Source organism: Poecilia reticulata, linkage group LG5 (assembly GCF_000633615.1).
Source record: "Poecilia reticulata strain Guanapo linkage group LG5, Guppy_female_1.0+MT, whole genome shotgun sequence".
NCBI lineage: Eukaryota > Metazoa > Chordata > Actinopteri > Cyprinodontiformes > Poeciliidae > Poecilia > Poecilia reticulata.
Window position 1 is genome coordinate 32,623,929 of NC_024335.1, and position 13,514 is coordinate 32,637,442.

The 13,514-nt window shown below is 39.3% G+C and overlaps 1 protein-coding gene across 2 annotated transcripts; it reads left to right on the forward strand.

Annotated features, from left to right (window-relative positions):
• Nucleotides 1–295: 295 nt before the first annotated feature.
• On the forward strand, nt 296–12,327 carry LOC103465601 (eukaryotic translation initiation factor 4E type 3). Of its 2 annotated transcripts, XM_008410582.2 has the most exons (7): nt 296–629; nt 5,629–5,701; nt 9,013–9,107; nt 9,244–9,304; nt 9,387–9,453; nt 9,550–9,705; nt 11,081–12,327. In XM_008410582.2, the coding sequence occupies exons 1-7, from the start codon at nt 445–447 to the stop codon at nt 11,125–11,127; spliced, it is 684 nt and encodes a 227-aa protein (XP_008408804.1). In that variant the 5' UTR covers nt 296–444; the 3' UTR covers nt 11,128–12,327. The 2 variants fall into 2 exon arrangements, with proteins under 2 accessions (XP_008408804.1, XP_008408806.1); XM_008410584.2 differs by lacking the exons at nt 296–629; nt 5,629–5,701 and adding an exon at nt 5,708–6,178.
• The last annotated feature ends 1,187 nt before the right edge of the window (nt 12,328–13,514 follow it).

Genomic DNA, 13,514 nt, shown 5'->3' on the forward strand with positions numbered 1-13,514 from the left:
TCAATAATGATCTAATTTAAATGGGTCTGTAATAGAATTTGGATTCAAGCCCAGGGTTTTTATTGCAGCTGCGTCACTGCGCAGCCCTTCCGAAAGTAAAATATTATTCCAAATGTTTCACATAGTAGCTCGAGAAGTTTCAAAGTACTAGCTTCCTAAGCGACACATGTTGATTCTAAATTACTGCCAGGAATTAGAAATATCCATGACAATATTTATTTGGTAAAAAATAAAAAAAGTGAGTCCTTACTATTTTTATGTAGTCTTTGGGGTGGACCAACTGCGACGTTCCTACCAATGACGTCAAGACGTTCGCAGTTGGTGGGCGGAAAAGCGGTAGTGTGTTTCTGTACTTGCAGATAAAGCTTAAACCGAACCAGTTCGTCTTATCTGGAGGCTCTACCCAGAGTACAAAGCGAAGCCCTCGGTTCGTCTCCAGTGGTAATGGCGGTTCCCGCGGGTCAGACGGATGTCCAGATGGACAGAGGCGCCATGAGTGACCAGACAGTCCCCTCTGAGGACAACATTGACATCGACGAGAAAGAGTTGGAAAACATCACAAAGAAACAGCGAGAAGGCGACACGATGACGCTGCCTCTTCACTCGCCCTGGACCTTTTGGCTCGACAGGTATCATTTAGAGTTTATTCGCTGTGTCTTGGTGTTCGGAGCCCCGGGACGAGCAGGGAAAACAGCAGGCAAGGCCACCGCTTTACGGGCCTCCAGGAGCGAAACGTAGCAGGAGAAATATTCGCCTTTACGGCTTCTTTGACCATTTTTTTGGTTTCCTATCCCAAAACTTTGCTAGGTTGTGCAACTGAAGACTTTAACTTTTGTCTTGTCTATAGAAATGGGTCCTACGCAGCACAGTGGAGCTGAAGTGACCCCTCTATTATCCCGCTGTCCATCTGAAGTTACTTTGCGTTATCCAGCAGGGGGACCGGGAAGCTTTGGGGCTGAAACAGACACTGACTTCCATAAATAAAGGCAGTTTTGCTCCTTTTTCACTTTGCTAAACCAGCACGTATTTGGTTGGGATGCCGTGTTGTCATATAAAGACTTGCCTTGGCGTAAAGGGCCTTCCTTTTTCCATCAATTTTTTTAAGGTCATAGTTATACTTATTGCCATTTAGAGCTCATATGCTAATATGTATTGTAGGGATGGGTAATATGGACTTAAATTTTTATAAAGTTATCATGTGGTTCTATTGTGATCATTTAAATGGCTGATTGCCTGATTCCCACAAACACTGTTTGTACAAATACTGCTCTTGAAAAACATTCTTATTTGTACAAAGGATCTTTCTAACAACACTTAAATAAAAAGTGTGATTTTATTTTAAGAGGAATTTACTGTGACATTGATAAATCAAAATCTTAAAAGAAATGTATCACAATAAATGATTATAGGTACAATAAATGCTCACCCTTGATATATTTCAGTATGTTAATACCATTTTGAGAGTAGAAGAGTGTCCTGACTTTAGGACATAGAACAACATGACATTGATAAAGTATATCACTTTTGTGTAAATGTGCTGTGACATAATGGTATTTAGCAATAAACTTAAAAATGAAGATTTGAAAGATTTGAACTTCGTTTAATAATAAAGCCATACTAGTATGACACTATTCTTGTAATATGACCTCATTCTCCTTATGACCAGTTTCAGTGTTAATGTTTATTAGAATTTAAAGCGAGAATGTGTTCTTGCATTACTACCGTGTTTCCCCGAAAGTAAGACAGTGTCTTACTTTCTTTTTATCCCCAAAAGCTCCACTATGTCTTACTTTCGGGGTATGTCTTATATTGGAAAAAAATTGTCGAATTTTTTGTTTTAACCATAAAATTAACATTTATTAACAACCTGAACAGTATTGTATTACCGTATTTTAAGCAGGAGGCGGTGCGGTGACGTATGGAGAGGGGGACGGTGCGCAGCTAGATGAGAGGGAGGCGGCAATACCCCCGTGTTTCCCCTTTCGGGGTACGGCTTATATTAGCCGACCCCCCTGAAACCCCCGATACGTCTTACAATCGGGGAAACACGGTATGCCATTTCTATTAGATCACTTGAAAAAGGTCTCAAAACAAAGAAAATGTATTGGATTAACTTCTCCGACAATTTATCATCTAACAAAAAGTGTTATTGTGTTAGGCCTCCTTCTAACAACATTATTCTCATAATTAAAAAAAAAAAGCAAAAACAGAATTTTAAGAAGCTGGCCTAAACACGCTGTCATATTCAAGCAGAGTTTAGGTTAATTATTTTGACTAAATCTATAAAATTGAAACGAAAAAGTAAGGATTGTTAATAAATGTGCATAAACATTTTGAACAGCTCTTTTTTTTAAGCAAAAAAAAAAAACAACAACCTTGAATGCTTTGTTGTTTCTGCTAGTGCTAACTTTTAAAAAATATATTTTTTATGCTAAAGTGCTGTTGACTGATGTATACACTCACCGACCACTTTATTAGGTGCACCTGCCCAAATGCTCATTAACGCAAATGTTGATTCAGACAATCACATGGCAACAACTCAATGCTGCAGTTCAAACTGAGCATCAGAATGACAAAGAAAGTTGATTTAAGAGACTCTGAATGTGGCATGGTTGTTTGTGTCAGATGGACTGGTCTGAGTATTTCATAAACTGCTGATCTACTGGGATTTTCACACACAACCATCTCTAGGGTTTACAGAGAATGGTCCAAAAAATAGAAAATATCAAGTGATCTGCAGTTCTGTGGGCACAAATGCCTTTTTGATGCCAGAGGTCAGAGGAGAATGAACAGACTGGTTTGAGCAACAGTAACTCAAATAACCACTCATTACAACCGAGGTATGCAGAAGAGGATCTCTGAACGCACAACATGTCAAACCTTGAGGTGGATGGGCTACAGCAGCAGAAGACCACACCGGGTGCCACTTCTGTCAGCTAATAACAGGAAACTGARGCTACAATTCACACAGGCTCACCAAAATTGGACAATAGAATATTAGAAAAACTTTGCCTGATCTGATGAGTCTCGATTTCTGCTGCGACATTCAGATGGTAGGGTCAGAGTTTGGCATCAACAAAATGAAAGCATGGATCCATCCTGCCTTGTATCCATGGTTCAGGCTGGTGGTGGTGGTGCAGTGGTGTAGGGGATATTTTCCTGGGCCCATTAGTACTAATTGAGCATCTTGTCAATCCCACCTGAGTATTGCAGCTGACCATGTCCATCCCTTTATGACCATAGTGTATCCATCTTTTGATGGCTACTTCCAGCAGGATAACATGCCATGTCATAAAGCGTGAATCATCTCAGACTGAGAGATTCAAATCATGGATGTGCAGCCGACCAATCTGGAGCAACTGCGTGATGCTGTCATGACAATATGAACGGACTCTGAGGAATCTTTCCAGCACCTTGTTGAATCTGTCACAGTGGATTAAGGTAAAAAGATGAAGCTGAAGTTGGTTTCCAATTCTGGCTTCTGATTCGGGAAATGGCTAAAGGGCGATGCCACGTAATTTTTCACTACCTTCCGCATCTTTAATCGACTCTAGATTTAAAAACTACAACAACTAGACTCTTCAAACCTGGACTGAATTATTCTGCTCTAATAGCAAACTATTTAGAACCATGTTTTTGATTTTTGAAACTTTTATCTGATTTGTGAAACTTCAAAAAAAGGGCGATTTCACTACTTTTTTTTATATATATCTTGGTCACACTAGAACTTCTCTAATTCCAGAACTACAACACCTAAGGCGTTTTCGCACTGCAGGGAACGGAACGGTTTCGACCGTGTTCACATTACAACTTGCGACCGGTTCCACCCGGCCCCTTGGAACCACAAGAGCTGTGGTTCCAATCGGGCCGGCCAAGCGGTTCTGCTTAGAACCAGCAGCTGATGGGCCGCTGGTTGTTATGGAGTCAGACGTTGATTTTCCCTTGACAGCTGGCTCTCACTAAACTGTATTTTATTTTGTAAAGAGGGCTCTTTTCAATATTTTTATTATTAGTTTTAATTAGACATGGATTCGTATCAATATACTGCAATCACCTGGTCTAATGATGAGGTATTTTTTCCTCCGCTTACTCGCTGATGAACGAGTACAGAATGAGCTAAATCGGCGCATCTCTGAGGAAAAGGCTTCGGCCGCTACATCGAAACCTTTGTTTAGTTTCAAAAACAATGACGTCCGGCACCGCTTCGATGGCGCCCTCAGTGTAATGCGAACACAACAGGGCTGGAACCGTTCCGTTCCTTGCGGTGCGAAAACGGCTGTAGACTCTTCAAACCTGGACCAGATTATTTTCAACTAGTAGCAGAATATTTAAAATGTTTGGGATTTGTGAAACCTTTTTCTGATTTGTGAAACTTCACTTTATGGACCGCTGCAAAAGATTTTTCCTTCCAACGGCCATCACTATCTACAATAACTTTGAAGAATGAATGAGTTGCACCAACATTTTATTTCCCATTGAGATTAATAAAGTGATTTTGAATTAGAGAGAAGTGCTCTTTCTGCAACCTAGGATGACTATAGATAATCAGTTATATGCTCAGCAGTAAATATAGACTTGCATCTTTGAATTCTAAAAACACCAAAGTGGAGAAATTAAAACTGCAATGGTTGGTCAGTTTGAGAGTATTGCTGCTGAATTTAACTAGATGTTTTTTCTGGGGACAGTGATGGACTAACCAGAGGAAATAAAAGACCAAACAGCCTTCAATTTGATGTTCTGACCCCACGGCTCTTAATTTTGAAATATGTCTCGGGAGGAAGAAATTAGATTCAGGTCAGAGATTTAGATTAATTTTCTAATAACATTGACCAGTTAAACAAACTCCTCAAGTCCATCTGGTTTAATGGCTGTTAAAATGTGTTTTATCCATTCAACTAAAGTGAAAAAAATGGAATGAGAACAAGTCTGAACACAAAACCCTGAAGGACTACAATATACACTCACTGGCCACTTTATTAGGTACGCCTTGCTAATACTGGGTTGGATCCCGTTTTTGCCATGAAGCTGAAGTTGGTTTCCAATTTTAGCTTCCGATTCGGGAAATGGCTAAAGGGCGATTCCACCTAATTTTTACTACCTTCCGCATCTTTAATCGACTCTAGTTTAAAAACTACAACACCTAGACCAGTGGTCCCCAAACTACGGCCCACGGGCCGGATCCAGCCCGCCTCCACATTTGGTCCGGCCCCCTGAACAATACCACTCACTGAGGAAGAAACTGGATTAGGTTTTCTGTCACTTTATTATTTCTGCTATAACTGATGTATATTCGCATATAAAATAAGTCAATAGAGTTTAATTTGCAATTTTTATGTCTTTGTGTCATGAGGTAGATCTCAGTCGGCTGGTGAGAGAAAAAGTAGATCTTGCTCTCAAAAAGTTTGGGCACCCCTGACCTAGACTCTTCAAACCTAGACTAAATTATTTTGAACTAGAAGCAAAATATTTAAAACCATGTTTGTGATTTGTGAAACTTTTTTCTGATCTACATTTACTGCTGAGCATATAACTGATTATCTATAGTCATCCTAGGTTGCAGAAAGAGCACTTCTCTCATTCTCTCTTCCTCCACTTTTTTATTTCTTTTTTCTGTCCTCGTCATTCCAGGTCATTACCGGGGACGACGGCTGCAGAGTGTGAATCCAACCTAAAGAAGATCTACACTGTGCAAACTGTTCAGGTGAGACTTGAAGAACTCAGTCCTCTAAAGAGGAACGAGATCAGGAGCACGACTGGACTGACTGCCCGACTCCCTGATGGGACCCCAAGCATGCTGGGCTGCAGTCAGCTGACTGGACGAGATGATGGGTGTTCATGCTAGTGGTCGGTAGTCATTGAGACTGGTAATGTTCTTTATTTGCAGAGGGATGATGGTGGAGGACTTTAAGCATGGTGGAATGGAGCACTGGGTGAGGGACTAGCATGGGCGCCGAAACAGGGGGGGCCAGGGGGCCATTACCCCACCCCCCCACTTTACGGCCCTGCCCTGCCTGCCCGTCCGCTGGTCCCGCCAAACATTTACAGAGACTGCACACAACTCTGACAATCTGTGACTGACATGTGTCTGTGTTTATATGCAGACAGAGGTACAGATAAAACCTGCAGCGCTGAGATCTGGACCAAATCTAAGGCTCCAGATCAGAACGGTCACCCAAAGGTGCGTAAGCACATGCGGCAGCTTCGGGTCGGGTTGGGATCAGGAACCAGTCTGACATCTGAAAAATGGTTTTGACTCTGATCCGGTCCAGGTCTGAACCAATTCTGCTTAAAAATTAAAAAAAATTTCTGTATTCGTCACCATTTTTAGAACTGTGACAATGTTTTCTTTCTAATGGCGTTGGGATGGAAAAAAAAGACATTGGGCCCATGTCCGTTTACGGGTCCGGACCAAATCCTCACCCACGCTTTGCCCATAGCAGATCATTTTTGCTCAGGTCGAAAAATAATTGCATGAATTTTTTCCTCCCCTTTGCTCTTCCAAAAGCCAAACAGTCATCAGGAGCCATAAGTATCAATGGCTACTGATGGTTTTCAGGTCTCTGTTGGCTGTTGAAATTCATTTTTATACTAAATAACAAGCACATTAAAGTTTATTCATGGTGTTTTTCATTTTGCTTTTAATACAAAAATATTGTCAGCAGTCTGGCTGGTTATCTGTCCCACTCAGATCATCTTTTTCCTGCACAATTTGTGGAACAAGCAGCAAATCTAACCCTTTTGGTTTTAGCCCCTCAGCATCCAGATGGAGCTGCTGCGCCGTAACGTGATGATGATGATGATGATGATGAAGGAGCCATCAGGTTGTCCTGCTGCTCTAAACTGGCATTGCTGGAGGATATTTGACATCTATTTTATTATTGTTTTTTTAATGTTACAAATATTTGACCAGTTGTGATTTTTGTCATATCTATCTATCCTCGGCATAATTGTATTGTGCGTATTTTGGACTTGTAATTGGATAAGAACAGGGGCGCCCGCAGCTGTACTGCTGCATGCACTGTGTGCACCATGAGATCTTTTTTTTTTAAAGTAAAACAAAAGAATAATGTTATTGCTCAGTTTACTTTGTAAATTTGGTGGCTTGGCGCTTTTTCCGTAAGCTAAAAATGAATGAACAGAACTTGAATCCTCCCGTGGTTCTAAGAGCGGTTGTTTGGATCCTGCCAGAGCTTTTTACCGGTTCTGGCGGGTCGTCGGTTTATGAGCTTTTTGTGTGGTTTGGCAAACTGAAGAGCTGACGGGTCACCAGTTGGACAACTGTTGGACCCACTGCTGGTGTGTTCACACCTATGATGTAATGACAACAAAACATTTCTACAGACACGGTGTTTTAATACCGTCGGTCTGAATTCAGCAGTTCTTAGATCGGCTGCAGACATTTATCCATCTTTTACATTTTTCCAGACTCCAGTTTTGTAAATGGAATAAAGTCCATTCTGCCATCTAAATACTCTGTGTAAAGCTGCCTTCTGCATGTTCCCCACTGACAACTTAAAAAAAAAAATTCTGATTATTTTCCACCAAGTCTCTATAACCGCAGTGCATTTAATAGCAAACAATCATAAAATCTAGTCAGACTGCAGCGCATGGTAGACCCAGAAAAGTTGTTCTCCAGGTAAGGGATGTTTATTGTTTACTCCGGGACAAATTGTGACAAACCCACTGAATTGATTGACAGGTGCCATCATATCAATTGAACACGTGCGCACGCCTGACATTCAAAGTGGTGACAAACAGAGGTGACAAAACACTGCATGGCTCTCCCACCTCAAAAATGAATCTGGCGCCGCTGGGGACTAGTTATAGATGCTGGTAAAAATCCAGAATCTATAAATGAAATTACCAAAACTGGAGACTGAAACGTCCGTAGCTTCCACAGCTCTGTCGTTAGGAGAGAGAAAAAACCTGGGTGGACATGTTGGATTTTTCCTGTTGTGACATTGCCAAGGTCTGGCTTTGTTGAACGAAGTTGAGCAGAAGCTGCAGTCAGATAATGGAGTGTGATTTTTAAAGCTGCATTTGCACACAACCAACTCAACTGGAAGGTGAGGTTCCAGTAAGGCCTCTTCATATTGAAATTAAGCTTGAAAAATTCTGGAAAACTGCACCTGACAGCTGGGCTCACCTTTGATATTTATGGGTGGAAAACAAACAGCTTCTTTCATACTTTTAGTGCTTCTAGCTGGCTTCACATTGATATGATTATATATGTACAGAATCACTGGAAACTAAACTTGATAGAAATTTCAAATGCACTATTTTATGAGACTTTCCACGCAATAATCATGAAATTTGTTACAGGATGGCTCAATCTTTCCTCCTGCAGACATGGCATTTAATTTAAAGCTTTATCCAGAAGACTTCAGCAACAATGTTTTCAGTTTTTTTTGCTTAAGGTTTATTTGGTTGCCAGAAAAAAAATAACTCAAAGAATTCAGACTTTTCATTTTAGGAAAACAAATTCAGTGGTCCTAATCCTCTTCTGCAGGACATTTCATTGCACTTATGTCTTTGCATGAGATGATTACCATGATCCAAAAGTTAGGATTTTAAATTTGCTAAAAATATTTATTTATACATATCACTCAGTTTAAAACCTTTTTAAATGAATCCAAAAGAAGTTGCTGGAGTGACAGGAGCTAACGACACTCTGCATGTATAGAGCATAAAATAACCATTGCTTCCCCCTCCCCCGCCTGTTACTATGCACTGCAAGCCAGCTGGCAGCTGTGAAGATTATTTTTTTGAAAGTTCTGGCTCCGTAAGTCTAAAAATATCTTAAACATGTTTGTCATATTTAGAGATTGTTAAAGATTCTGAAGTGTACAAGCAGCCACAGGGCATATGGATGGAAAAATGCGATTCTGTGACATTAAGGCAAATTTTGTCCAGCAGAGTGCGCTGCTGTACAAGTCACAAGATCAGAGTTTGACTATGAAAAATCCTGAACTTATATTAATTTATTGATTTTATTTGGTTTTATGCTTGAAGATGTTCTGGAGTGTGTATAACAACATCCCTCCTGTCACCGCCCTGCCTTTGAGATGTAGCTACCACTTAATGCGTGGTGAAAGGAGGCCACTATGGTGAGTCCACAGAGTATTAAAGATATCAGCAGCTGCTTACAGTGACTAACTTGTTTTCAATTATGTAAATATGACATATTTAGCTAAAAATGAAATCTCTGTTGGGATTTTTGACTTTGATCTTCTACACCACCAGGGAGGAAGAAAGCAACGCAAAAGGAGGGGTATGGAAAATGAAAATCCCAAAAGAAAACAGTGTAAGCGCTGCCCACGGTTTACCTACTTTTCTTCTCCTAACAGGAATGTATCAGTGATGAGTTTCTCTGCTTTATGTCTCAGTCTACAGTTTGGAAGGAGTTGTTACTTGCTACTATCGGGGAGCAGTTTGCAGATTACTGCACATCAGGTACAGTAGGATAATTTAATAAATAAAAACAAGATTAAAGATGTTTTCTTTGATCCTCTGCGAACAGTTTTCCTGTTTTCCTCTTCCATTTTTCAGATGATGAGGTTGTCGGCGTCAGTGTTAGTGTTCGAGATCGGGAGGATGTTGTACAAATATGGAACAGAGATGCAACGCTTGCCGACAAAGCCAGTATTTTGGGGAAAGTCTATGAGCTGCTCCCGTATATATCATTTAAAGCAGTTTTTTATAAGCGTAAGTGTGTGTATATATATATGTATAAATGTAAAAATATATGCTTATATTTATATAAATTTCTTCAAGTTGTGTGAAATGAAATTGGTAAATAAAACTGTTAAAAGGCTTGCCTAGCTAATTCGCTATAATTCAACAGTCCTTCAAATCAAATCCTTGGTTTGTGCACATAGTCTTCGTTAAAAAAAAGCTTATTCTGATGACGGCTTTGCAATGGCCCTTAAATATTTGTTTCTGTGAAAAGAGGTGATGTCACACTGAGAGGAAGAGCCGTTTGTTTACTACAGCTCTGCCAATAAACAGGATTTCACAATCATTTCAAAACTTAAGACAAAATTATGATGACATTTTAAACTGCCTGTAGCATTGTATGTTAGTATATAGGCATAGTTATAATTAGCATAAAATGTTGATTGTTTTTCATTTCTACCTTCTCAACAACAAACACAATGTTTTCCAGAAACTAGCCAAGCAGTTTGATGTCTGAACAAACGGCTGTGTAAGTCACTGAATCCAAAACATGAAAAGGGTTGTTTGCCTAATTTAAATAACAAAAAATAATCCAATATGCTACACATTTTTTAATTTCATCATCAACAAGAAGAGGGTATAGCTCACTCCTGCTTTATTTTGCCCTTCTTAATAAAAGGCATTGGTCTGTTATTTAGTAAATGTAACTGGTTGCTGTGTTTTACTATAAAATGAAATTAAAAACATAACTGATAATGAATGTTACATAGTGTAACTTAGTTACACTATGTTTTAATAAAATATTATTTTCCAAATGACTCCCATAAATAAAATTTGCATCCTAGCATTTTTTTAAAAAGTGTATCTAAAAATGTTGGGCAGATGGGCGCATGAAATAGTTTGGAGGTCTGCAAATGGCCAATGAGCTGCACTTTCAACACTCTTTCCCTAATTAAAGTGGCAGCCTATGAATGAACAGCCAACATTCATCCATAGAAAACTTATATTGTTCTTCCTGTCACTTAACACTGACTGTTCTTCCCTCAGAGTTTTGTCGACCTCACTGTGCTGAATTGTGGTGCGTTCACTGACCAGACAAACATGATTATTTTTCCCCATCAAGTTTGCTGATTCCTGTTGCTGGCTGACTTTTTACCCCATTTGAGACATTGCCTGATATGTTTTGTCATGTCCTGACACTTAAACCTGCTTGATCTACAAATTATTTAAAAAAAAATCCCCCTTAAACGCTGACTCAAGAAAGCTTCATCTCTATTGCTGACATTTTGAAAATCCTGACCTTGCGGTTGTTTCTTTTAGCACCTGGAACTTTCCATGCCCTTCACGTTGAGTAATCTTTGTCAAGCAGATGTCTAATGAAATAAAATGACTCTGTCTCTTTCAGCTCATATGGATCATCATGCCTTTGAGGGAGGACGTTCAAGACATTAGATTGTGAAGCACTTTAAATAAAAAACAAAACCCCAAACTCTGAACCTGCCTTCACGGAAGGCAATGTCCACAACTTAATTAAGGATAGTATTTTTTATTTTTTTGCTTTCAATGACAAGAGGTTATCAATATATTTTTATATCTTTTAATGACTGCTGCCTTGTTTTAATCATAATATGGGTCCTGAAGCTCTGAAGGGTTGAGAGCTTGTAAACTGTAAATCTCATCCATAATGCGTTAAGTAGTGAAGGTGGCAATAACCTGTTCTGCTAGAACTGTACTGGGACCACTCATGTCATTTCTGGTCAAGACTATAAGTCGCGTTCAATATTTAGAATATTGCTGAAAATTCTAACTGGTTGAATGTGACTATTGGCTGCACCTATTAGTATGTTTTTAACTGCGATTTGCTGCTTTCCCATCATGATCCATTCAACTTTTTCAGTGCCAAAGCGTCTTCTGCTGTTTGTAAGATGATTTTGTTGTTTGCCCGTTTTGGGTTTTATCGTCACAGATGGAGTGAATGTAATATTTGCTTTCTTAAACAGTGTGAACCCATTGTAAAGCCATCGTAAAGGATCGAAGCGAAGTCCAGCACAGATGTGGCCATAATTATTTTTAAAGCTTTATTTTTATGGGCGAAAAAAAAAAAAGTGTTGAAAAAGTATCAGGGAATGTTTTAATGTTATTTTTTCCCCAAGCTCCAGGATTCAATATTCTTGTTAATTGAGCTCTGAAGTGAAGTTACTGATTGTTGGATAATGAGGTAATGCCAGACATTTTTCTCCCTTCGCTCCTGCCGCTACATGTTTCCACTGACGGTAAATCTGCTAGTTTCCTTCCAGCCTTCTAGGTCAGTGATTATGTGTAGGTCATACTGTTCTCATGTTTTAGTGGTTTGAAGATGGATTATGCTTTAAGAAGGCTGACTGAGTAACTGAGTTTTTATGCAGACTGCTGCTTAGAGGGATAAAAAGAAAACTAGATCGGCTCCCATCCATGAATATGCATCTGTCATTTAACAACAACTTCAAGTTGTTTTTGATTAAGTATACGTTTAAGTTGTCTTGCATGTTTTGTCACATCACCTTTGTCGTTAATCTCATGTCAGGTCGATGGTTTTCAAAAGGACCTTTGTTTCCTCTGTAAAGTCTTTTTGCAGTGACATGGACAGATCAAATAAAATGGAGCTGAAAATATTTTCTTTGGAGTTTTTCTTCTCACTGAAAACACCAAGAACACTGAGTAAAATTATTCTAGTTCCACCTTTTCTGTTTTCTCTGTGACAGAATTAAAAAGTACACATTGTAAACTAAACTACATATTTTTACAAGTACGTTTTTATTTGCAACATTTAGAATCCAGAATTTTGAAAAAGTTGATGCAATCGGCTAAACTTCCCTAGATCACACTAAGATCAACTGAATTTAACTTCAGAAATATGTGGATTAAATTTTTTCTGGATTTGATTTGTGTTTAAGCAGGGATTTAGTCTGGCAGTAAGTCTGAACTCATTTCTGGTGAGAGTTGAACCCCGACAACCAAGGTTTCCTTTTATCGCTGACTCCGCTTATAACTTTAATGAACAGAATCTCTGGACTCGGTCAAGGTGCTGTTGGGATCTGTTTTGTTGTCCTCAAGATCAGGTCTCTGCCTTTTATGGATGATCTGGTTCTGTTGGCTTTGTCAGACTGATTTCCAGTAGGGATGCGCTGATTGCAGTAACCACCAGATTACAGTTTTCTAGCCAGATTACTTATCTTTAACCTGCCATTTTAGATTTCGGTCAATACTAATGTCTTTCGTCTAAAACGTAGCTAACGGTAGCAAGAAAGTTACTAAATTGGCAACGGTCAGGTGACTATTGTTAACTACAAACATGCAGACATGACCTAGTGGATGGATCAGTCGGTCAAACCCCTCACAACACGTAAATAGACCATTGCTGAGGTACATGAGATCGGTAAATAAGCTTGGCTTCACAAGTAAGTGTCGGATTGATCAACAAACTCCTAATATTAAGAAAATCACAGCTGATTTATCGGCACCCCTAATCTCCAGGGTTCTCTTAAGTTTGCAGCTGGGATGAAAATCAGCACCCAACTGGACGAAACGGGATAGAAGTGACTGGATTAAGTTGAAGTCTCCATCCAGCCTGTTCCATTCTTATAAGATCTCCTGGTAAGTGATCTTAGCTAAATAAATAAAATAAAAAGTTACTTTTGGCCAGAAATGACTAGTCATTATTTTATCAAGGTTACTACATTGAAATTATATGCAGTAGAATATGTACACATTTTAGAAATGGAATACTGCTAGTGAAATTTTCCCAAAGCATGATTGGTCCATGTCTGTGTTTGACAACTTGAAAGCTATTGTACATACTG

Coding starts and splice junctions, on each gene's coding strand:
- LOC103465601 (XM_008410582.2), top strand. CDS start 445: ATGGCGGTTCCCGCGGGTCAGACGGATGTCCAGATGGACAGAGGCGCC. Junction 5,702..9,012: donor ACACTGTGCAAACTGTTCAG/GTGAGACTTGAA, acceptor TTATGCTTGAAG/ATGTTCTGGAGTGTGTATAA. Junction 9,305..9,386: donor AAATCCCAAAAGAAAACAGT/GTAAGCGCTGCC, acceptor TTTATGTCTCAG/TCTACAGTTTGGAAGGAGTT.